This window comes from Pelodiscus sinensis, chromosome 19 (assembly GCF_052426305.1).
Source record: "Pelodiscus sinensis isolate ZL-2025 chromosome 19, ASM5242630v1, whole genome shotgun sequence".
In the NCBI taxonomy this organism is placed as follows: Eukaryota; Metazoa; Chordata; order Testudines; family Trionychidae; genus Pelodiscus; species Pelodiscus sinensis.
In genome coordinates, this window is record NC_143070.1 from 21,095,403 (window position 1) to 21,121,297 (window position 25,895).

At 49.3% G+C, this 25,895-nt stretch overlaps 1 protein-coding gene across 5 annotated transcripts; it reads right to left on the reverse strand.

The window, feature by feature from the left end:
- Positions 1-875: 875 nt before the first annotated feature.
- LOC102458255 (uncharacterized) lies at positions 876-25,034 on the reverse strand. 5 transcript variants are annotated; one of them, XM_089770896.1, is made up of 10 exons: positions 24,409-25,034; positions 23,361-23,824; positions 22,021-22,116; positions 21,224-21,453; positions 20,863-20,883; positions 20,057-20,172; positions 19,450-19,509; positions 17,328-17,528; positions 9,555-9,668; positions 876-9,254 (listed from the first exon to the last, which is right to left on the reverse strand). In XM_089770896.1, the coding sequence occupies exons 2-10, from the start codon at positions 23,727-23,729 to the stop codon at positions 7,516-7,518; spliced, it is 2,946 nt and encodes a 981-aa protein (XP_089627022.1). In that variant the 5' UTR covers positions 23,730-23,824; positions 24,409-25,034; the 3' UTR covers positions 876-7,515. The 5 variants fall into 5 exon arrangements, with proteins under 5 accessions (XP_089627022.1, XP_089627023.1, XP_089627025.1 ...); XM_089770897.1 differs by having other exon boundaries at positions 24,347-24,414; XM_089770899.1 differs by lacking the exon at positions 24,409-25,034 and adding an exon at positions 24,262-24,363.
- Positions 25,035-25,895: the final 861 nt, after the last annotated feature.

Here is a 25,895-nt window from a genome sequence, read left to right on the forward strand (position 1 = left end):
ATTGGACAATAAAGAAAGATGCATCTAAATGTGGAAACTGTAGGAAAAATGTGAAAAAAGAGAAAAAAAATTTTGTGAATTTTTTTTTTTTTTTAAATGAGTATGAATGTAATTAGTGAAGAATGAATGCCTCTGCATAGGTCTGAGACTTGAGCTGATCCCAGCTGCACCAGGGCTCTCCCACGAGGGAGCTCTGAACACAAGGAGGGGGGGGTCAGCTGAACCTCGAGACTCGCGGATATGTGAGGGAGTGACGACTCCCCTTATTTCATGAACTGCTAAGGTCTGACACTCTAGACCCGGCAGACTCTTTCTTTGGAGTGTGTAAAGTTAGTTTAAGTGGGGGTTAGTCTAAACACCCCCCACTCTGCCGAAAGGCACCCCTGTGTACTACATGTACGTGCATAATGGTCCAAGGACCTGTAAGCATTTAACAAATTGGAAAAGAGGAAAAATTAAAGCCCTGAGGGATGAAAGTAAAGCTCAGAAAAGCAAAAATCCTCCCTGCAGTAAGATAGGTAACTTAAAAGTTGTTGCAGCACCTCTGTGCCAAAATAATGCACAAGAAGTGGAAAAAAAAAAGAAAAGAGATTTCTCAGTTGGCACACCCATATCAACCAAGCTGGGGGGGGGGGGAAATCTGGCACAACATCACCCCTCTATCCCTCTTTATAATGCATACATAGGTAGAGAGGAAACATGAAAAATAACTGAAAGGAATTAGTTCTTCCCTTTGAAAACACAGGCTCCTGTAACAAACTTGCCCGATCCAAAGCAAAACACAAAGTTTAAAATAAGTTTAACAGTTTAAGGAAAGTGTTCCTCCAAATCCTAAGGGGGAGGAGAAAAAAAAACCTGCTTTAAGAAATGACTCCTTGTTTCTTGCAGTCTCTTTTAATCATCTTAGCAATGAAACAGTCAAGTTAAACATTTGGCTACAGACACTTTGTTAAATCTATTAAAGAGAAAATAAAGAATTCTACTGAAGCTTAATTGGTTAACCGCATAAAAGAATAGAATCTATACATTGTAAATTTGTAAAACCTGCACCCTAAGGGTTAAATGCGTCTTCCAAGGAACCTAATTATTGTTTAAAAAAATCCAAGCCCAGAAACTTCAAAGTGTTTCTGTTCAAGGCTGAGCTGATAGCACTTTTGGCTTGCTTTCAGATCCAAGGTTGTGTGCGTCTGCAAACTGCCTGTCTGTTCTGGAAGGGGGGGGGAGCACTGTCCCCCATAGATCATCAAGAAGCGCTAATATCATCTGAAAATTAACTAAAGAAAAAAAAAACCATGGTTCTGTGTCATGACATAAGTTTGTGTTCTGTGTTCTGTCCAGATTTGTTTTGTGTGTGTCTTAATTTTGATATATGTATTTCTAACATTGTTGTGTGTACAATATTGTTGTTTTAATGAAAGAATAATTTAAGTCCCTTGAATAATCTTAACTTCGTGCTTTACACAGATGGCTTTTTTGCTTTTATAATTCTAATAGAGTTTTAGTAGCAGACTATGCAGTTTGTACTGTCTAGAATGTAGTGAAATCTGCTCCTCTACCTGCTGTTTTTCCCTTCTCTCCTACCATCGCCAGCTCCTTTGCCATCTCTGTCAGAACTGGCCCTCCTGCAAGACCAAGCCCCAGAATCGGAAAAGCAGGAGTGGAGACTGGCAGAGTGCACCTTGCACCCAGACCACTTGTGGTGCAGCTCTGATGGCAACATTGTTGCCCCAGTGGTCTTGCTACCTCACCTTGCCTCCGTGCTCCATGGATTGTCGCACATTGGCAAAGGGGGGATGGTAGCAATCCTTAAAACAAAACTGGTTTGCTCCCAAATTCTCCCAAGCAGTCAAAGATTACTGTCTGGCTTGCCCTGTCTGCCAAGCCCACAATGTGGGTAAACCTGTAAAGATAGTTCTGGCAACCAGACCTCCGCCTTTGGGACCATTTCTGAATTTACAAATGGACTTTATTCAATTGCTTAAATGTCAATCTTTTGAATAATGTGCTGGTTATTGTTTGCTTGTTTTTGAGATGAGTAGAAGCTTATTCCTGCAGGAAAGCTGATGCCATCACAGTAGCTAAGAAACTTCTAAATCATTACATCCCATCATGGGGAATACCCCTGGTGATCTCCAGTGATAGAGGTACCCACTTTACTGGGCAAATTGTTCAAAAAACTGGAAAAGTACTACTCTGTCAGACAAGCACTGCACTGTGCACGACACCTGGAGAGCGCAGAAGCAGTAGAAAGATGAAACAGGATTTTAAAGAACAAACTTGCTAAAATATGTGAGAACTCTGGCTTAACATAGATAGTAGCACTCCCGATTGCCCTAATGAGCATGAGAGCCACTCCTAATCAGAAAACTGGACTCAGTCCACATGAAATTGCATGTGGCCGACCTATGAGACTGTTAAGCAGCCCAGACATTAACCTGGCTGATGCCACACTCGTTAAAGGAAGCATAGTCAAGTATTGTCAGGAACTTATGAGGTGTGTACAGTCCTATCATTCACAGGTTAAGGACGCCTTCCAAGAGGCCCCAACTGAGCCGTGCCATAAACTACAACCAGGAGACTGGGTTTGCGTGAAAGTTCACAAGCGAAAGACTGCCAGGTAGAAGGGTCCCTACCAAGTCCTTCTGACCACCCATACTGCTGTAAAGTGCGAAGGATTGCCCACCTGGATTCATGCATCCCACTGCAAACCCGTTCTGGCCCCCACAGAAGTTGGCCCCAACAAGGAGCACCGCAGACCTGGTACCAGAAACCCAGGTCCAGAAGTAGATGAGGATCAGCGCAGGCTTGGTACCGGCAATCCAAGCCCTGAAGCAGATGATCCTGAAAGACTGAGGCCAAGGTACCAGCTGCAGCCCAGAATGACCTGCCAGCGATAGGTGAAGCAATCTACGAAGTCCTGAAGAACAGCCAGCATGAGGCTGGACAAACAATTCATGTTGAGCTTATGCTTAGTCTTGTTTTTAATACCTAGTAGTTATAACCTATATGGTTCAAATGTGTTTATGCTTTTAATGAACCAAGTTTCTCAAGAATTTAATTCCACAGGTTGCTGGATATGTGCTCACAGTCCTGTCCATTCAGAAGGAAGCATCCCAATGATTCCAGTCCCACTGAACAACACTCAAATGAATGGCCCATTGTGTTTAGTGATCTAAAGCCAAATGATACCTGGCAGGATAAAGGGTTTACTAGCCCAGGGTACATCCGCCTAGCCCTGACACCAGCTGGAAAATACTGCTGAACATGTAATGGTTCAGGAGCCAGGGTGAGAAAAAGCCAAAACCGAATGGCCCTAGACTATGTCCTAGCTAGTAAGGGCGGGGTTTGCGCCTTAGTGGGAAGAGAATGCTGTGTGTATATTTCTGACACCAGCAAAGAAGTAGAGGAAGATGTCTCAGAGATTGAAAAAAACTGTGGAAAGCCTAGACAAGAGAAAAGCTGGACCCTCTGAGGTTGGTTGGGAGGCTGGTTTGGACATGTGGGAACTTGGATTTTGCAAGGTATAGTTTTAGTATTAGCTATATTCTTTTGTGCCTATTTTTGTTTCTTGCTAATCGAATGCTGTATTTCTTGTATTCTGGAGAACAAGAGACAGACCCTTACTAAAGGGAATGTGGAAGTAATGATGTTAAAATATGATGAGCAGAGAAAGGAACAAGAAATGTATATAAATACTTTAATGGAAATGGAGATGTAAAATGGTTTTGTGGTTAGCCTTTAAAAGGCTAAAAGGGGGAAGTTGTAGAAGCTATTTTATGTTTAGCTAGAAGCCATCTTGTATAACAGAAACCATTTCAGCTTTTTGTCTTTGCACATAGGCCAGAGTGAACTTTCTATCACCCCATGCGCCAGGCCAAGACAGATGTGCTATTGGAATGTGTTAATTGGGCTGGTTCAGAGAGGAGAGGTACTCCCTCGTACCTGTCCGCCATCTTGCTGATAAGGCTTTGTTTTTCCTAGTTTAATTGATTATTTCTGTAATTGGATGCCCTGACATCAGACTGTTTGGTTAAGGGTATAAAGATACTAGGATTGATTGTATTAAGCAGCTTTACTGGGCTCGACTTTGCTGGGACCACGTTTGGCTCACTTTGCTTTACTGATCAATAAAGCAATCAGTAGTTAGCCGCCTAAACAGAGAGGAGCGTGTTTTTGCTTCGACAACAGGGTCTCTGACACTCCAGCAGCAGGGCCTTCCAGCCCTTCAGCCGAATTCAGATCAGGCTGGTCAGAGCCTCTCGTGTTCACTGAGGGGGATTCTGCACTTGCTGCCTTGGGAGCCACAGTCACATTACAGAGCTCCTCCAAGGCTGTCCACAGCGCTGCCAGGCCATCCCCAGCCGCTCTCCCATGCCTTCAGCAACATGGCTGCATTTTATCCTTCCCCTTCAGTAACAAGCAGCCATTCCCCACCAGCTCCAGTGGAGCAGCGTTAGCACCAGTGTGGCTCCGTGTTGAAGCTGTGGCTGTGGGAGACTGACTTTTGGAGGGAGAAGAGATGTCAAGGCACCAAGTTTCACCCATGACTAAAAATCCCCCATGGGCCACACACCTTTGGTCCGGTAAGGGTTCCAGTGAGAGCAAGGCAGCGAGGATCACTGGACCAAGCTGTTTTCCTCACCATGGCCATTGCTGAAATGTTCATCCTGACCAACAAGCCTGGCTTGTTCATCCTGACCTCAGCAATGGAGAGCGACTATGGGTAGGCAGCCACTGCATGGTAGGAACTGGCCCAGGGTGGGAATACTTGAATTGCCCCATGGGGGTTGGTGAGTTTTGGCTCGTCCCCACCAACTCTGGCAGTGGACTGTTTCCCTGCCATTAGGGCCTGGGTCAGGACACAGTGGAGGAGGAGGACCTGGGCCCCCCAACCCAGGGGCTGAACCCTTTGCTAGCCCATGCTAAGAGTACCCTGTTGTTGGACTTGAGATGAGAAGACTGTACACTTGTTAACTAAGGACGTTTCCCAGGGGACTTTACCCTAAAAGGCTGTGTTTCTCGTGATCTGAGCCCCTCACTGGGGAGCCTCAGCTGGGCGAAGGCTAGGCCTCTGATAATCAAGGATTCTACTCATATACTTTAGCTGAGAAGGTGGTGCTTCTGTTAATTAAGGGGATGGATTTCCTTAATAAAAGGGCCTCTGATGAACAACTGGAAACAGGGTGTTAGCGTTTGTTTTTGAGGGATTCCGGAGCACAACTTGGGCTCAGCCCAACCGTGTGACAGGATACCCATTGGCAGGGAATGTGAGACACACCCTCTCTCTATTGGTACAAAAAAGTAAGTTCATGTGGCAGGAGTGAGGCTCAGGGGATTTGGATTGTGGAAAGTGACTTAAGGTTGGGGCACGGTTGAGGAACAGATGTGTGAAGGCTGGCTCTAGGGACGAGAGCCTCAGGGATAAAACAGAGGTTTGCAGTGTGAACGATTGAGGGCAGGGTTCCCTCTAAGGTTGAGGCCCACCCACCCCCAAAGAAGAGCTACAGAGTGACTATTCAACTGCTCCAGGGTGGGCCGTGTGGCAGCAGCCCTTGACAGAGATAGGGCAAGAGCCACAGTGGGTGCCTGCTCCAGCAGTCTGACTGGAGCCAGAGCCATAGCTGTGTTGTGGGCGGTGCATGCTTTGGCAGCCTTGACCAGAGCCTGAGCCGCAGCAGCATCACAGGCAGTGAGTGCTTTGGCAGCCCTGGCCAGAGCCAGGGACATGTGGTAGTGAGGGACTGGGCTGTTCTAGTGACCAGGACCATGTGGTGAGGACATCTGGTTCCAGCTCCACTTCACTAAAGAGCTCCACCTTGGGATCTCAAAAGGTAAATCTGCAGATTATTTGAGGGTACGTCTACACTAGTCCCCTAGATCAATCTAGGGAGCCTAATGAGGGCGACCGGAATTGCAAATAAAGCCCTGGATTTAAATATCCTGCACCTGATTTGCATGTTCCCAGCTGGTCGCCCTTTTAGAAATTGACTAGCCTGAAGTAACTGCTCGTATCTACACACAGCAGTGAAACGGGATTCTGGAATAAAGCCCTAAATCGAATAAGGAGGTATTCCTTGTGGAATGAGGTTTACCATCTAATTCGATTTAGGGGCTCTACTCTGGAATCCCATTTCACTGCCGCAGGTAGACACGGGCAGTTACTTCAGGCTAGTCAATTTCTAAAATGGCAACCAGCCATTGACATGGCAAATGACTAGAGAAACGTTCTGTGCCCTGATCATATTTAAGAGCTTAAACCATGTCAAGGAGAACAATTCTCTCTGATCCTCTGTAGCCTTGTTACTTGTAAAGGCATCAATCACATCAATAGTGCTGATTGTGCCAATAACTATTTTTCTCCCTGCGGAAGTTATTTCTCTCAATCTCACTCTCTCCCACACACTGTGTAGAAGCAACTAAAACATTTTTAATTAATGTTGATTATTTTCTATTCATGGTAAATCAATATGCAACCAATGATGACATATTAAAAGGACTTTTCTATGACTGACGGGGTCTAAAGCATGCAGATACTATAAGAAATAATCTAATTATTGGTTATACGTCCTATATATAGTGTAGTAATGTAAAGAAAAAGAGCTAGATGAAATTTTCTGGTGATATCCCTAAATTCACCTTCTGAATGTCATTAACTTGCAACTGCAGAATGAGCTTTAGAGTCAATGGCGAGGGATGGTACATTCACTTTTTATGCTTTACAAATTAGTACTTTCACTAGATTACACTGGGAAGAAAGTGCAGGGGTTGGGATGATGGGGACACTGCAGAAGTTAGGGGCAAAGAGGGCACAATACAGGGTTGGTAGCAAAGGGTGCACAGGATGGGGGGTGCAGCAGATGGGGGAAACTCATGGATGCAGGACCAGTGGAGCAAGGCTGGGTGGGAATGAGACTAGGTGCCAAGCTGGGAAGTTTTCAGGGTGAGTGTGTGCAAGGTCATGCACCTTGTTAATTATCCTTTGTTTTAGTATTTTTCTTCCATAAAAATTTAAATTGCATGTGTGTGTGTGTATGCAAAAATTCTCAGTAACTCTCGTGTGCCACAGTGGCACACATCTGAACAAGTGCACAGAATGTCACTCTTTGTGCTCAAGAAAAAAACTTGCTCCACTCGTGGATGGAAAATCTTAGAGGGAATACTGGTTGAGGGCTCCAGCTGGGGGTGTTATCTCAAAGATGGAGGGGACTGACATGTAAGTCATTGAAAGGCTACATTGAGGACAGAAGAATCCCACAAGCTCTCGCTCCCCAAGCTTAGGTGCTACTGTGAAGGGGAAGAAGGAAGATACACCTCTTGCCTGGGAGACACGTCTGGGCCAGGGTTGAGACCAGTGGGTAGAGGTATCTCTCCCCACCAAAGCCCTATAAGTTTGCATGGCATTTAATAGCCACCTGACCAGACAGTTTAAAAGGAACTCAGGTTATAGGTTTCTCCCCTCTGCGGGTCCTCTGAAGGCTAACAGGATTTGAGCTCTGACTAAAGCTTTCCTCACAGTCAGAACAGCTGAATAGTTCTCTCCTCTCTCTGAGTTGTCTTATGTTTAACAAAATCTGACCTGTGTTTGAAGCTTTTTCTGCAATGTATTATCTGATGGCTGGTAACACAGGAGCACTGACTGAAGCTTTTCCCACAGTCAGGACAATTGAAAGGTTTCTCTCCTGTATGGGTCCTCCTATGCGTAACAAGGCTTGAGCTCTGACTGAACCTTTTCCCGCAGTCAGAGCAGCTGAAGGGTTTCTCCCCGGTGTGGCTCCTCCTATGGGTAACAAGGTGGGAGCTGCTACTGAAGTTTTTCCCGCAGTCAGAGCAATTGAAAGGTTTCTCTCCTGTGTGAGTTCTCCAATGGATAACAAGGTTTGACTTCTGACTGAAGCTTTTCCTACAGACAGAGCAATTGAAAGGTTTCTCTCCTGTGTGAATCATCCTATGTATAACAAGGTGTGAGCTTCTATTGAAACTTTTCTCACAGTCAGAGCAGGTAAAGGGTTTCTCTCCTGTGTGGGTCATCCTATGTCTAACAAGGTCTGAGCTGCTACTGAAGTTTTTCCCACAGTCAGAGCAGTAGAAGGGTTTTTCCCCGGTGTGGGTTCTCCAATGGATAACAAGGTTTGACTTCTGACTGAAGCGTTTCCCGCAGTCAGAGCAATTGAAAGGTTTCTCTCCTGTATGGCTCCTCCTATGGGTAACAAGGTCTGAGCTGCTACTGAAGCTTTTCCCACAGTCAGAGCAGTAGAAGGGTTTTTCCCCTGTGTGAATCCTCCTGTGTTTAACAAGATGTGACTTCTGATGGAAGGTTTTCCCACAGTCAGAGCAACTGATGGGTTTTTCCTCTGTGTGGGTTCTCCTATGGTGAACAAGGTCTGAGCTCCCTGTACAGCTTTTCCCACAGTGAGAGCAAATGAAAGGTTTCTCTCCTGTGTGGGTCTTCCTATGTGTAACAAGGTATGAGCTGCTACTGAAGCTTTTCCCACAGTCAGAGCAGGTGAAGGGTTTCTCTCCTGTGTGGGTCATCCTATGTCTAACAAGGTGTGAGCTGCTGCTGAAGTTTTTCCCGCAGTCAGAGCAATTGAAAGGTTTCTCTCCTGTGTGTGTCCTCCTATGGGTAACAAGGTGTGAGCTTCTACTGAAGCTTTTCCCACAGTCCGAGCAGCTGAATGGTTTCTCTCCTGTGTGGGTCATCCTATGGGTAACAAGGTATGAGCTGCTACTGAAGTTTTTCCCACAATCAGAGCAATTAAAAGGTTTCTCTCCTGTGTGGGTCATCCTATGTCTAACAAGGTGTGAGTTTCTACTGAAGCTTTTCCCACAGTCAGAGCAGTTATGGGGTGTGTCTCTTGTATGTATTTTCTGATGGTTCATAAAGTGTGAGTGTTCACTGATGGTTTTCTCAGAGTCAGAGCACTTGAAGGGCTTCTCTCCTGTGTGGGCTCTTTGATGTTCAAGAAGAGTTTCACTACAAGTGCAGGGTGATTCTTGATGGGGGATTTCCTGTTGAACGGTTTCTGTGTTTCTTTTCTCCCTTCTGCTCCTGTCACTGGAGTAACACTGTCCCTCTGCTGGATGGTTTCCCTGCTGTCTTTCTGGGCTATGCTGACTCTCACAGCTCTCTCCTTGCTCACGTATCTGGAAAACATACCCTTCAGATCTTCCCAATAACATCCTACATGGAGACACTTGCTCCAGTCCGTCTTGCTGAAGACTCTTTTCGTGGTTCTCAGTCAGCGTCCCATCCCCTGTTGCAATAGAGAAATAATTGAGACAGGAGTTATTCTCCATGATGAGCTAAAAGGAAACTCTGAAAGAGGAATAGAAAAGGGGACACACTCAAATAATGGTCAAATTATCATGAGTGGAGTTCATCCTCCTCCTTCACAAGCCTTCCACAGAGGAGAGAACACAGTCTTTCCTCACCCACCACACACTGACTGGAGTGCAAGACAGACTGAACAGTCAGACTTCATGAAAACACATAAATTACATCTGCTATAAGGAGACAGAAATTGATTTCTGAGTCAGTTTAAGTGATTGCTCACCTGTGTGGGTGTTGCAGATGATCTCCCCTTCCTCACAGCTCTGGGGATCTGGGACCCGCAACTCCTCCTCCCGCTCCACCCAGGAGATCACATCAGTTTCGGAGACTGGAAATCCTGTTTGGAGAGCAATGAACCAAGTGCTGATCTTGTTCATTAAGGTCTGTGCCATTACTGCTTCCCAAGCCAGGATCTGAGTCACCCACCCAGAGACGCACCTTTCCTCACCTTGCAGAGACTTGCCTCTGGCTGGTACAAAACCCCTGGACACACTCACCTGCAGTAAAGGTGCGTCACCCCCCCGCTTTGGGAATGGCCCAGCTCTCTCTCAAGGGGAGCTGAGCACTCTGCTGCACAGCTCAGTCCCTCTCACAGTTCATTCTATGCCCCCGGCATCCCAGGGCTGGACAGGAACACACTGCTCAGAAGAGGAGCTCTAGTAAGGGCTTTCAGGTCTGACATCAAGGTCCCAGGCAGGGCTCAGACAGCAGCTGTCACATGACAGGTCACTAGGACTTGAAGGACCCAGCAGATCTCTAGCTCCCCAAGGCTCTGTCCACAAATCTCCTGGCTGGTGAGCTGGGCTTGCCCTGATCTTTGGCTCAGATGCTCTACTTGGGCCAGAAGGAGGCAGAGGAAGTTGCCTGAGCATCTATGTGAATCCTTGGCTGGTTGCTTCAGGTCCTGCCTATGCTTCACACTCCTGATCTCAATTGCCTGTGTCTGGGTGGGCCCTGCCAGATGCCCACAACAGATGCCGTTTCCATGGCTGCCCAGGGTGGCGCTGGGCTTCTCTCAGGGGAAGCCAGTGCAGAGATAGGCCATGCTGCTTCTCTGGTGCTTGTAGCTGTTGCTCAGCTCCCCCTCTGCAGCCTCGGTTCTACTCTGCCAGCAGCAGCCTTTGTGTGGTTTCCCAGTCTGCCTCTTGTGGCGAGCCTGGTCTTTGATTTGATGCCTCTCTAGGGCTGCACAGAATTTCTCACCTTTACACCTTGTGAGCACGTTCCCCTCAGCTTCAGCCCCACCCCTTCTCAGAACTTCATTTAGTGTTCAGAAGGGCCACCTGTGACATGACCATGGAGCTCATTGTGCTACTGCTGTTACACAACTACAATAAACCTTGTGCAAAGTGTGTTCAGTGCCATGTCAATGGGAATGTTCTGATGTGATGACTATGATTATCTTGTTTATGTCCATTATTTTTTAACTGGAACAGGATGGACTTTGGCACTGGGTACCAACTATCCAGGAAAGCACATTCCTGAGGAGGAGGAGGCCAATCAACACACAGATCTCAGTAACTCCAAACACACAGTCCTAAGAGGTGGCTCAGAAAGACACTGACCCTTGTGCACAAGAGTGAGATGAGGGGATAATGGATACGGATGTTTTGTTCAAACAAAGAGGCAGGAGGCTAAGGTGGTAGAACCCATGGAACACAACATGCATCTTGTTTGTGTCAACGTATTGAGAGGAGAAGGCACAGGAGGGGCATGCTGATGCTGGCTGAGGGGCAGCGTTCTGATTGCTGACTGAGCGGATACCGTTATTGGGTTGGGACAAGTCTCACTATACCTGTGCCTGAGGAGCTGGAACACTAGCACCCTGCTCCTTTTCACAATAAACTTGGCCGAGTGCCTTAGCATCTGAATGGAGCCTGGGCCTTTCTTAGTGGCAACGTGAAGGTGTGCTGAATAGATAAGCCGAACGCTCTGCCAGTGTTGCTGGCATCAGAGCTCCAGAAAGAGCCGCCTAACCTGAACAGCTGTAACGACGCTCTGTGGCACTAGCAACAATTAATATGGCACTGCAATCGCTATGGAAAGCAAAATTAACAATCACAGCAGCACCTGGGAATTCTAGTGTAAATCAGGACCCCACTGTGCTATCGCAGTGCTCATATGGAGCTAAGCATCACCCCTCTTTAGTTTAGGTATCCTTCCCAGCCCTGAGAAACAGGGACACTCTATAATAGCTATTAAAGAGAGAGGTGACCGCACACAGAGAGTGTAAGAGACTTGATCAAGAACACACAGGAAGTCTGTGATGGGCAGAGAACTGAACACAGGTCTCCTGAGCACGAAGCCAGACAATCACACAGGAAGAAAAAGTCCCTACCCGAAGATATTTCACTCTAAAAAGACAAGACAAATGACGTGATTTATCTCCACTGTCAGGGCTTGACAAGCGGCGGCTGTGACAGACCGGGCCGTGGCTGGGCACAGCTGAGGGTGTCCGCTCAGGGCGAATTGCTCGAATCCGGGGCTCCTTACAGCCCCCGACTGGTGACCTCTCCACACAGGCCACAAACCAGTCCCACAGAGCACTTCAGCTGCCTGCCTGAAGCCTCCCGAGCAAAACCCCTCTAACACCCCAGCAATATCCATGCCCCAGATGGCCCCGGGCCTCATACACAGGTGGGGGGGGGTCCTAGCACCCAATCCCACCTACCCCGAACAAGTTCTGTCCGGTTCCAAGAAACCAGCCACAGATCCCTGGTCAATTTACCCTCTGGACCTTACCCACAAATCACGCTGGGCCAATCCTTTAGAATCTATATCTAAAGGTTTATTATCACAAGAAAGAAAAGCATGAGAGTAAGGTTATTAAAGTACAGTACGTTACATGCACCGAATCTCCCAGTCCTCGATGCAGGCTCTAGCAGAGATGTTGCAGCTGCTGGTTTAAAAGTTCTTATTGCACATCCTACGATCAGGATGGGTTCACAGGTCTTCCGGGCTCTTCAATCCCTGCAATGCTGCCTCTGGGATGAAGTGCTGAGCTGAGAACAAAATGGCATCGACCACATGGCCTCTTTATACCCCCTTCCTGGCCTCTTCTGGTATGCAGCAGGTCACCTGGTCCTCAGCCTCTCTCTGCTGGCCGCTCTTAGGTGTCCACCCTCATGCTTTAGGTGTGTCTTTGGGCCATCAAGTGCCATTGTTCCACAGGGCTTCACTACTCAGCCTGTCCATAGCAATGCTTAACCACATTCAGAGAAATATTCAGCTTCCATACAGATTACAGATCTACACACACAGACATTATATACTCACATAAACAGTGTACACAGGATCAACAAACAATAAGCTCCCATTCAATACCCCACATGGCTCCCTTTCATACCAATTTCTGGGGCCAACACCCCCACCTAGGGGTGCAGCAGCGATCTGGCTGCTTCCCTCCAATTTGGTAACGTGACACCCCCAATGCAAAATTGATGCAGGAAGTGATGCCAGTAACATCACTGAGGGCATCACAGGCCTCCCCAACCAAAATGGTGGCGTGCCTCAGTTTCCCTTCTCATACAGGACCTTCTGGCGGGAACCCTTTTTGTCCTGTAAGAAGTTCCAAGACCAGTTACAAGTGTTAACCACGAAATAGCAACATCACAATGTCCCCTTACATACCGTCTGTCGTTTGGAACATCTCCAGACAGATTACATGGTATTTTCATAAGCTCATGCACACTGTATACCGTTACAATTCTCTGCAACAATAATACATTGGTTACAAGAATTAACATTAGTAACAAGAACAATCCTATACCAGGTGTATACTGAAATTCTCCATCAGGCCCCATCTCTGGCCCCACACTATTGCAGTTTTGGCCCCTCAGGTTTAAACTGCAAATCTTCTTGACCAAAGCAAGTCCTGCCCCTCCCCCTTGTCCTCTGGGCTCCAGGCCTGAAACCTCTGGCCTGACCAAGACAAAGGGCTGGCTGGGTGTGACTCCCTGGCTCACCATGGCCCTGGAATTCTCCCCCTTCCCCCACTCAGTGGGGTAACAGCAGTAAGCTGTAGACTCCCAAGTCTCTCCTCTGTCCACCTCCAACCTCTGTTTCCACATGGAACCAGCTATCCATTTCCCTGATTGAGTATGAGTGTCCACCGTGTCCGGAGATGGGAGCTTAACTGCCATCTCCTGCATCCTAGAGAAAGTAACCACACAGCCGTTCTGCCCTGCATACTTAGCTACACAGTCCTTCTCCTGAATCTGAGACAGTAACTTCCCACTCTCCTCATTCACCTGGGAACGATCCTGTTCCATACCCACTGACTTCCCAGCCAGCTGGTCACCCACAGTCACTGGGTTAGCAGCCTGCTCCAGCTCTCTGGCTGTTCCTGCCTCATCTGGAACAACCCTCAGTCCCTCTGAGACTTCTCCAACACCATCCACATTGGGTTTCCCTAAACCCAAGTCAGTGGTGTCACTGCTAACAGACAAGTTCTGTCTGTCAGGCACTGCAACAAGTGCCTCACACAAGAAGCTGCTGCCTTTTACAGGCAGAGCTTTCTCCTGAATGCCTTCTCCAAGCCAGGCATCGTCACCTCCCTCAGTCACAGCAAACTGCTTACTACAAGCACTGCCAGGACTCTCCTCCCTATGAGCTTCCTTAATCAGCAGTTCACCCTTCCTTGGCTCTGCAGTAGCATTGCCCTGCTGAGCACCAACCAATTCCTCCTGCAATTAATTCCCTTACTCCCCGAGTTATCTCTGGCCCCTCAGGTGGATTCACAGATAATCCCCTCTCAGGCACATAGACAGACTCACAAGAGACAGGGTCAGAGGCATCTTCACTCCCTGCGCAGCTCTCTAGATGGCTGTAAACGTCCACACCATCATTAGGCACCAGAGTTAACACACCTCATTCTCTTCTTGTGCCCGGGCTAAGGGGTCTCCCTGCTCCCACAGAGTCGCTCCCCCCTCTGCGAGCAACACAGCAGCATCAGGCACAATATCAGGGTCACCACTGTCTGGTCTCTGGGGTTCTGGTAAAACACTGACTGACTCTACCTGAGTCACCTCATCCCTCTCCCCAGCAGACACAAACCTTGGGCCACCCCCTTCCTGGGCCTTAGCCATATCCAGACCCAACTCTGGGACAACAACACTGCTCTCAGCCTTCACAGGCTGTGGGGCACCTTCCTCAGACAAAGGAAGAAACTCTTCCCCACACAGACAGACAACCAGAGACAGCTTCTCCCTTGTCCCAACACCCCTGGCTAATCTCAGGCATACAGCTAGCCACTGGGACAGCTTCCTTTACTGCCCCACTGCTACTTCCACCAGCCAAATTGCCAGCTTGCACACACTGTGCTTCTTCACACAAATCACTTTCAGCTTGTGCAGGTTCAATTTCACAAACCTCACCAGCCAACAACACCTCAACCAAAACTCCGCTCTGGCCAGCCACTCCAGACTGCCCCAGATAAACACTTTCCTGATTTTTGGGCTCTTCCTGCCCCGGTTCTGATTCCAGCCTCACCTTGGAGGCATCAGATGGGCCCTCACCCACAGGCTCACTGCCCCCCTGCACAGACACACAGCCATCTGCCACAGGCACACATGTAGAGACACTTTCCCCTTGATTACAGGGAGATTGACCAGCCTCAGAGAACTTCCCAGAGTCACCTGTACCCCCCTCACAGCGCCCATACATGCTTTGGGGCTGGGTTACAACATTAGCTGGGCAAAATATGTCTGCCATATAAGCACACCGCATACCCACAGAGTTATACATTGAACCTTCAGGAGAATACAGTCTCTCTTGTTCTTTTAGTCTCTTAAGCTGGAGGTCAAGTCTAGTATTGTCCTCCTTGGCTAGGGCCATCTTCTTTGCATGCTCTGCCATTCTCTCTGCATGTTCTGCTTTTCTCATCTCAAGTTCCCGATCCATCTCCTGCTTTCTCTTAGCAATTTCTTCATCTGCCTTCTGCCTTCTTTCAGCAGCTTCCTTGGCTTGCTTCTGCTCCTTTTCATCCACATCTCTGGTTAGTAACAACACTACCAGATCTAGTTTAGAGGCTCTTTTCCTAAAGGCAATGCCTCTTCCTGAGCACAAATACTTCAGAGCCTCTCTATTTAGGCTCTCATACTGGCACTGACTCATTTCAGCTGCCCTTTACCCAACCAAACTCTCAGTACTAAAAATCAAATTTAGACAGCGTGGGGTCCTGATCCCAAAGCTCAATTGACCAAGATCTGTGGATCCTGCTGACTACGCCACTGTGACAGACTGGGCCGTGGCTGGGCACAGCTGAGGGTGTCCGCTCAGGGCGAATTGCTCGAATCTGGGGCTCCTTACAGCCCCCGACTGGTGACCTCTCCACACAGGCCACAAACCAGTCCCACAGAGCGCTTCAGCTGCCTGCCTGAAGCCTCCCGAGCAAAACCCCTCCGACATCCCAGCAATATCCGTGCCCCAGATGGCCCCGGGCCTCATACACAGGTGGGGAGGTCCTAGCACCCAATCCCACCTACCCCGAACAAGTTCTGTCCGGTTCCAAGAAACCAGCCACAGATCCCTGGTCAATTTACCCTCTGGACCTTACCCACAAATCACGCTGGGCCAATCCTTTAGAATCTATATCTAAAGGTTTATTATCACAAGAAAGAAAAGCATGAGAGTAAGGTTATTAAAGTACAGTACGTTACATGCACCGAATCTCCCAGTCCTCGATGCAGGCTCTAGCAGAGATGTTGCAGCTGCTGGTTTAAAAGTTCTTATTGCACATCCTACGATCAGGATGGGTTCACAGGTCTTCCGGGCTCTTCAATCCCTGCAATGCTGCCTCTGGGATGAAGTGCTGAGCTGAGAACAAAATGGCATCGACCACATGGCCTCTTTATACCCCCTTCCTGGCCTCTTCTGGTATGCAGCAGGTCACCTGGTCCTCAGCCTCTCTCTGCTGGCCGCTCTTAGGTGTCCACCCTCATGCTTTAGGTGTGTCTTTGGGCCATCAAGTGCCATTGTTCCACAGGGCTTCACTACTCAGCCTGTCCATAGCAATGCTTAACCACATTCAGAGAAATATTCAGCTTCCATACAGATTACAGATCTACACACACAGACATTATATACTCACATAAACAGTGTACACAGGATCAACAAACAATAAGCTCCCATTCAATACCCCACATGGCTCCCTTTCATACCAATTTCTGGGGCCAACACCCCCACCTAGGGGTGCAGCAGCGATCTGGCTGCTTCCCTCCAATTCGGTAACGTGACAGCGGCAAGCCCCACTCGCCAGCCGCGTGGTTTGGCATGCTGCGCATGCGCAAACCGCGCTGCGCAGCCGCACTGGGCTATAATCTACTCACTATGGGCAAATAGATTAGCCCATTTATCGAGCCCTGTCCATTGTACACAGACGCAAGTGAGCCCCAGAGAGAATGAAGCTGAACTTTTGAAAGGAAACCCTGCCTACGCCTCAAATGCCAGGAGATCTCTGCTCACGTTTATCTACTACAGAGCTACCTCGGACAAAATACTCAGAGCATCAACTGCTTCATCCACCCTCCCTCAGCCCCAGCATCCAGCCACTCCCACTGGCAAGTACCAGCTTGTCATAGAGATTAGCTACAGGCAGGGAAGGACTCTGGGAACCACACCCTCCTTCCAGTGGCTGAGCACATTGCCACAAGGGGACCCTGCAGGCACTAAGAGTAGCCAAACCCAGACCCTGATATCTGGTACCTGCTGTTCCTGCCTGAACCCTTCTACTCACACTTCCAGTCAAGGTAGAAGATGGGCAAAATAGGCAGTGAGACCTTAGTTGTGGGCAAAGCAGCACCACTGTTATGACCCTGAATCTGCTTTTTCTGGGAGGGGGCACAGAGGGCACAGTCTTTCACACAAAAGCCAGGATTATTGGGGCAGATACTCATGACATTGTGGGCAAAGGCAATGAATGATCCTGAATCAAACCCAACCCAGCTGCTTCAGAGCCCTCCCAGCTTTTGTTACCCAAAGGGACAGGAATCCTTACTCAGCCAGTTCACAGCCTCATAATTCTCCTGCATCACATCCCCGTAGAGGGCTCTCTGGCCCGGGTCTAGCAGAGCCCATTCTTCCTCAGAGAAATACACAGCCACCTCCTCGAAGCTCACCAGCTCCATCATGGCCATTTCCTGTTCCTGGCTTTGCAGGCCAGGGGCTGAGCTGGAGACAGACATGGGTGTTCCGCAGCCTGGCAAGGGGAGAAGGGGAATTGGAGACATTTTAGATGGGACTTTAATCCTTTCCACACACCCATTCTCCCCAGACTCTGTCCCTAATGACACACGTGTTAGACTCTGCCATTTTAGACAAAAGTTTTAGTCTAGATATTCCATAATCAACACACAGGAGTTAGATCCCAAATCCATATTCATTTCTCTCCATACCAGGCTTGAGTTACAACATTGCTGCGTTTGCCACAATGGGATTTAGTTCTCAGCAGTCAGTGTTTCTGATAACAAGCCACATATTTATCTGCCTGAAGAGGGACATAGGTTAAATGTAGTCTGGTATATTTAAAACCCTTAGTCTTAATTCACAGATTTGCAGCACAAACTGTGCTCTCTCATCTGAGGGAGAGGTTATGAACCCTTTCCATAACAGTGAAGTTAACACCACCATTCAGATGCTTATTATTAAACATGTGTACTTATTATTAAACACGTGTGCTGAGTGTTTGCAGGAAGAGATCTTAAAATTCATGCATTCATGGTATCAGAAGATATCCTTAGTTGTGCAGTCTGACCTCCCTCAGTGGCACAAGCCATTACACTTAGTCCAGTTACCCAGGCACAGAGCTCTGTTTCCCCACAGTGTATTTTCTAGAAAGTCCCCCAGTGATTTGAAGATATCAAGAGATGGAGAATCCACCAGTTCTTTGATAATTTGTTTCAGTAGCTAATCCTCTTGGCTTTCGAACATTTGTGCCTCTTTTATAGTCTGAAATAGTCTGGCTTCAGATTTCACGAATCTGCTCTCACTAAACCTTATCCACTTGACAGGGTGGGCAATTCATTTTGTTGGGGGGCCAAGTGTAAAGTGGCTGAGAGTTGCATTCTTCCATGACATTAATGCAGGAAATGCAGGGTCTGGGATGGGCACTGGAAGGAGGACGATGCTTGGAGTACGGGTTTGAGATGCAGAACGGATAGAGTGGTCTAGGAGGGAGTTTGGGTGAAAAAGGCAGGTTGTGATCTAGGACACTGGATTAGCCAACTACTCGTTAGACATATAACAACTTTAACATAATTTAATTTAGAGAAGTGACTTAGTGGACAAATAAGGAGCTGTGGGTTTCTGATGACTGAGCGCTCTTGCATATTTAGCTGCAGGAGGAGGACAGAGTTTGGGTATGCAGAGTGGGGGGCAAGAGTGGGGAGCAGAGATTAGGAGGGGAAGGGAGAGGTTGGGATGTCAAAAGACTCCCGTCCAGAGCATGCCTATCTGAGTGACTCCCGGTCAGAGGCCAAGCACCTCAGGCAGGCAGGGAGTGTGCCCAGCCCTCTCACAGGCTGCAGGGCCATATCCGGAGGGGAGGGGGCATCATGCTTTGTTTCTGGCCAGAAACTGGCCAATGAGATTGTCCTGGGGGTGGCAGCACCTGAAGCCTTTCCCCTCCCCTCTGGGCTCACAGTCACTTTCTGAGTGACTTGCAGATGGGGAATGGCATCCGTGGGCTGGATCCAATGGCTTGGTGGGGTGGATCCAACCCATGGGCAGTACTTTGCTGAGGCCTGCACTAGACTTAACAGCCCTTGGGGATCCAGCAGTTTCTCACCATGAACAAACTGATACTGTTGAAGCCAGTCCGTTCTCAGCCTTTCATCCCATTTATTGTTTGAAACCAACCCCATACTGAAACTAATTGAGCAGTGAAATCTGAGCCTAAAGGTGCCCTCCTTTAGCATCACAAAGCCATAAACGAGTGTTTCTCCAAGTGTCCACAGATCCCCATGTAGTGCCCCTGGGTCTCCTCATTGATCAGTGGATGAGATTTAGGGCTGAGAGTGCCGTGGTCGCTGGGTTTGGTTGGTAACTTCAATGACAATCCCATGAAGATGTTTTCATAGGAATGTTCTCATCATTTAAAGAATCTCCACTTGCAAACTCACCCTGTCTGTAAGCTCCCAGGGATTTTCTTCTTGCTCTCTCTAGTGCAGAGGGCAGAGTGTCTGGTGGGGGAAGGGATAAGAGAGGTGAGACTCCAGGCTCTCCTATTTATAACACTGTTCCCACTCTGAACTCTGCATTTCAATTGTATCAGAGACCAGACAGAGATGCACTCAGGAATTTAGTATGAAAGAGCCTGAAACTTTCATTTCCTTCCTCACTCGGGCACCTCCCAGCTTTGGAGCCAACATCCCTGCAGCCTCACACCCATCCCAGGAGAGAGAAGCTGTAAAAGATTTACTCTTCCCTCCTCACCCCCTCCCATTTGGTTTCTCATTCACTTACTGCCTCTTATCATAACCTGGAGCTGTGGTGGTAGAACACATTGCCATCACGGTAACTTTAGCCATTTTGATCTCTGAACAGGAGGTTCAGAGTTTGCAAACCCCTGGCTCTATCTACACACAGTGGGGTCTGTTCGCTCAATGTCTCTAAGGAGAGCCAAGTGATGGAGCTGTCATTCTCTACGTGGGAATTCAGGCAGGGGAAGGTGGACTACACAGGCCAGATACTTGAACCACTTTCCCCTCATCCATCCTTTCTAGGTACCTTTGAACTCCCTCAAAGTCTCCAACAGCTCAATCGTTTTCTGGGAGAAACCTCTGACTTGTTCTTCCAGTTCAGGGGAAATCTCCTCTGACAGCTGGAATTGCTCCATCTCACACCTGCACAGAAGTAATTTCATGTGATTGTATTTAGTTTACTGCTGATAAGTTCTGGCTAGTAAGTCTCAGCTCTAACAGGCCTGAAGTTAGAATTTCTCCAATTCTCCCAGCCTGAGAGCAGGGGTAACACATCCCATGGCCGTGCAACCTTCCCCTGAAAGGTCCCATTGCTGTTCTTCACTTCTGGCCTGAGGAGACTGGCTGGCGGACTAAAGGGGAATTGAGTCTCCATGACCAATTCACTCCTTGGCTTCCAGGTGCTGAGGGACAGGAGGTTTCCAGGTGTAGGAACCTGTCCACTAGGGACTAGACTGAGATACCAGCTCCCCTGTCCCCAGCTCCTTCCACATAGGTATCCAAACAGCCCTCGGATGGGACAGACTCTTGGTCCCTGCTGCTCTGGGTTGAATGGCGATCAGTGGCCAACAGCGATAGGCCCATTTTCCATCCCACAGACTTGAGGCAGCCAATCCCCAGGGAGGTGACAGTTCCAGGAAACATTTGAGGTGAGACTGTGCGCTGAATGGGGAATTCCAGAGTCTGTGCGAGGATGAGACCCTCAGAATTAAATGAGTCAGAGACATTTGCATCTAACATCTGGCTGTAGGACTCTGGGGAGATGTGGTGCTAACATCAGCTCCAAGCCCTTTCCCTGCGCTGTGTAATGTGAGGGGATTGAGAGCCACATACCTACTCAGGGTGCTTCTTACATCCTAGGAAAAAGAGACAGAAAAGAATCTCAGGCCTATTGAACACACACAAGGGGATGTCACGGAAGGGATTTTGCAAACCTGGGACCTCAGGGAAGGAATTTTGCAAACATGGGAAGAGAGGCCCTGCACTGGCCCCAGGAACATGGATCCCTTTGAGCGAATGGGGCTTTGCCATTACTAATAGCTCTGTACCTGTAACTCTACAAAGCAAAAAAGTCATTCACATAGCAGCAATGCACATAGAGTTACACCGAGATCTGACAGCTGGAACCCAGCACTTCTGATTCAGGAGCCTCCCTTCCCTGTGTGGGGAGCTGGGACATTTCTCCCTCACTCTCTCCTGCAGGAATTCATTTGCTGGCTTCTGACACTTCCCCTCCAGCTCACCAATCAGCTCACTGATACGGGAAATCTGCACAGAGAGTTTCCAGACAGTGTCAGTCTGGAGCCTCCCAATCTCCTCATCCAGCTTCTTCAGCTGGACTAGGAGGAGTTGCTCTTGTTCCTCCAGGAACTGCCACTGCTGAAACTTGGCCACAATTATCTGCCTCTCCACTTGGGTCCATTTCTGTATGAAAACAGGGAAAGGGCTGGTCAGGGGCATGGATGGAGTCCAGGGCCCTTTCATGGGGAGTTGAGTGCGTAGCAGGGAGAATTTCTTGGAAAACCCTAAAATTTGTGACATTGGTTACTAGGCAGAGGCGTCTCTCCCAGCATCTCCTTTGGCCCGTGTCCCTCTGAAATGGATGTTCCTATCTCTGTCACGGGCAGCATCTTCTGTTATTCATGGGCTCTGGGAATTCAGACCCAGAGCAACAGGAGGCAGGACTCAGCACCAGCCTGACAAAGATACTCAGGAAGGAAAAAGAAAAAAAACACGTTAATACACCAAGTGAGTAGACAGCCCTTCAGGGGGACATTCAGCTCCCTTGTGGAGGATGTCTGGGAAAGCCACAAAGGCTGGACATTAACTTGTGCACTGACATGGATGCTCAGGGCCTGTCTACACATGGATTTCATGCAGCAATCTATGATCCAGAAGAAACACAAACAAACCCAATCTCACCAAGGCCACACAGGATTCTGCCTCCTAACACAGCCCTCCCACTGCTGGTCCATAGCCACAGGCACCTACCAGATACTCCTGGCTTTTCCCTTCTGCTGTTGTTTTCCTTCCCAGCACCTTTTCTCTCTCTTCCCTCAGAGTCTTCAAATGGGCCTCCAATTTTTCCTGAAGAAACAGAAATAAGCACGAGGGCAAACTACATCAGATGTTGGGAGTCCATTTGTCTGCCTTTAAGAGAGTCCCAGTTTTGTGGAGCTCTCTCCCTGTACAGCAGGGACTCAGCCCTGGACATGGCTTTGTCCACAAAAAAAGAGACAGGAGGAGACTGCTGATAGCAGGACACCTGTGAGGGTGGGGGACAGGTCGGTGGTGGCACCTTTGTAAAGAATGATGCAACTGGCGATTAGGGAGGTAAAAATGCTTAACAATACTAATCATGTAACTGATTACAATTTTATCAGGGACAGTATTTTTTAACCTGCTGACAGCCAGGGCTGGTATCAGAAATGGGCTCTCCTGGGTCCGGGGATCTCTTGCGAGGTCTGCCGGGGGTGGCCACAAGAACAGCTGGCCGATGGGAACTCCCAGCAGCTGCAGACTGATGTTAGCTGCCAGAGGGAAGCAGGCACTGCTGGGGAGTTTAACCAGTAATTGGCATCGATAAAGATTAGCTCATCTGTTAACCCGTTTGAACTCTTGCTACAATCCAGTTGAATCCGAGTTGTGCCCGACATGGGCCTGCACTTCCTGAAGCCCTGCTATGGGTGGGCTAGGGCTTTATTAAGGCATCTTTCCCTCCTAAGGACCATACTTCATCACTGTTCAGTGATACTGAGGGACAGGGAGCAGTGCAGTCTAACAGTTGGACCAGGGTTCGCAGCTAAACCCTATTTCTGACATGCTTGGCAACTATGAGCAACTTGCTGCCCCACCTCCCCTTCCTACAGTTTGTCTAACTGGACAGTGACCTGCTCAGATCAGGGACTTTCCCTTGCTGGGTGTTGTGCAGGTTCCAGATTGCCATTGCGGATCTACAAGGCAAATGACAGATTATTATTCCTGTTCTTCCAATCAGTAATGGCTTGTCACCTCCTCTTCTCCAGTCCCAAGGCAGCTCACTGACAGAGTGGCCTGTAGCTCCTGTGATCTAAACCTCTCTGATTGTTAACACCTTCCTTTGCGCAAACACCCCTGTCACCAGTGAGGGCTGGGTTTCAGGATTCAGAGCCTCAGAGAAACATTTCCCACATTAGGTATCTGTAAAGACTTGACATAAGTTGCCACATAGCCAGAACATTTATTTTTTACAGCATCTTTTGTAGGCTTTACAGAGCCGTGTCACACCTGTGCCCAGTAACAGTCAGTGAAATTAGCCTGTAATTAAAATACTCTGGACAGTAACTCTGTACCTTGTACTCCTGGGCAGCTTCCTGTACAGGCACCACTGTGTGATCCTGGGATCTGTCATACACCACACAGATTGGAGTTTGATCTTCACAGAACAGCTTCAGAGCCTCCTGTTGCTCCCTGCACACCCCATCCCATCTTGCTTTCTTTGCTGCCTGGAAACTCAGGGGCTTGGCTAGTTCCACCACATTTGCCAGCTGCAGATTGGAACGGAGGGGTCCCTGCTGCTCAGTGTCTCTGCCCTGAGGGCTGAGGGGGGCCTGGCAGAAATTGTGCCCGCACTCTAGAGTGACTGGGGCTGTGAAATCCTCCAGACAGACGGGACGCGGCGCTTCCTCCCAGAGACTTTGCATGGGGCTCTCTGCAGCCATGGCTGCCTCCGGGCTGGGGAACAGGGGCCTTGTCACTTTCCTGAGCTCAGCAATGGAGGGGCAAGTCCAGAGGGCATGTGCGTGAAGTACCAGCACTGAGGATTAAAAACATCAAAATTAAAAACCAAGAAGCCCCAAGCTTTGCTCGCCCACTATCCCCTCCACTGGGCCCGCTCAGCCACCTGCCCCAGCCAGAATCACTCCCGTCTCTGTGCCTTCATGCCAGGGCCCCTCCTAACCCGGTGTTCAAATCACTCCCCCCACCTCTGCAGCCCCCTCACAGACCCTCTGTGCGACCCCGGCCCGCGCCAAGCGCTCAGCCGCCCCTTCAGCCGAGTGGGAGCATCAGGCCAACAGCCCGAGCGAGGGATCGATACGCGATCGCAGAGGCCGGGAGGGGGGGGGGGGACAACGGGGCCAGCCAAAGCCTCCTCGCAGACCCCGCCCCCAGCGGGCGCGCCCCGATGCCCAATGCCGGACCCACCAGCAGCTCAACACGGCGGGTCACAGCCCCTCCCCCAAGCTCCCTCACGCTGGGCTGCGGTCTCCCCCGCTGTGGCGACCACTCCCCCAGCCCCGCAGGGCCACGCGCCCGGGGAGTAACGGCCCCACCAGACCCAAAGAACGGCTCCTGGCTCAGGGAGCGCGGCACATGCGCAGTAACCGCGGCGATGTCTACCTTTCCCTACTAGCGCTTGCAGTCAGACGCAGCTGCGGTCCGGAGCGAGATGGGCGGAGCCTGAGCAGGCCCGGGGAGTGACGGGCTGGGACTTGCCGAAAACCCGACCGCGGTAGAGCAGAATGGGGCTGGCGCCGTGACACCGCGCATGCGCATCAGGTTCGTGACTCCGATCAGAATCCAGCGCCGGGGTTTAGCTCAGACTGGGAGCTGCCTGGCCACGCCCCCTGAGGGGGCAACTCCCCGGGCCACAGGCTTCTTCCGCTTCTCGGAGCGCGGTACAGCCCGCAGGTGGGCGGAGCATTTGCAGCGCGTGTAACAACACGGGGTGGTCTCTCAGTGCCGGGTTGGGCGTGTCCCGAGGTGGGAGGTTCTGGGCGGGGCCGGCGCGCGCTGCTGGGGCTGCAGGGTCCGCTCTGGGCCCCACGTGGCCATGGAGCGGGGCAGGGGGAGGCTGCGGTGGGTTCGCGCGCGGGGCCCTGGGACCGGCTCTTTGTTTCAGGGGCGGGCCCAAGAGACACCCACGTGGGCCAGTCCCGGTTTCTGCCCAGCGCGTCTGGTTGGTCTTTGGGAGACGCGCGTGCGCTTACCTGAGAGCTTGTGCTACTCATGTCCGGGCAGTGCGCATGCGCAGCGGATCTGGTGTAGTCTGCCCTTCTCTCTGCTTGCAGGAGCTGTGAGTTTTGCTTAGTCCCTGTCAAAAGCCTTTCGCAAGGGAGGAAAGTGGCTCAACCGTGGAGGTGGCTTCTCATTGACTTGGCGAGGGGGTGGAGCAGATGCAGGTGGGGTTAGGGTGGGTAACTTTTGGGGCCAACTCAGCTCTGGTGAGGGGAGGGGATGCCAGGTAAACTGCAACACAGAGAGCAAAGCCCCAGCACAGGGAAGCTTCCCCAGTGGGAATGAGGCTCAAGTCAGAGAGTGGCCCTGGCAAGGGGCCTTTTTATTTGCTTAAACATTTATTTAATCACTTATTCACCTCGGAGGCACTGAGCATGCTCAGTAGGGCTGCAGCCGCCCCTGCATTTTGCCATGCCCACTCTATCTATATGTTTTTGCTTACTGCATTTTAAAGGTGTTTAAAAGGTAAAAAGGGTGCTAAAGACAAGACATGAAGTCTCATAACATTTTTCACATTTCTTTTGTCTTGTTCCCGGGACTCACAGAATTGCACTCCTGTCTCTGCAACCCATATTCATTATTTTGCTCTGTGTATATATGTCTTGTACTGTAATTACTCTGTGCAATGCACAGTGTTGGGGGGAGACGATACTTGAGTCAAAGTCCTGCTACTTTGAAACAAATGTAGGTGAAAGTCAAAGTAACCTTCTGCAAAACTACTTGAGTGAAAGTACAAAAGAATCATGTCTTAATTGTACTTATAGTAATAGAGATGTAGCCGTGTTAGTCTAGTCTAGCTAAAACAAAAAACAGGACTATGTAGCACTTTAAAGACTAACAAGATGGAAAGCTGTGATGGCACGTTGGGG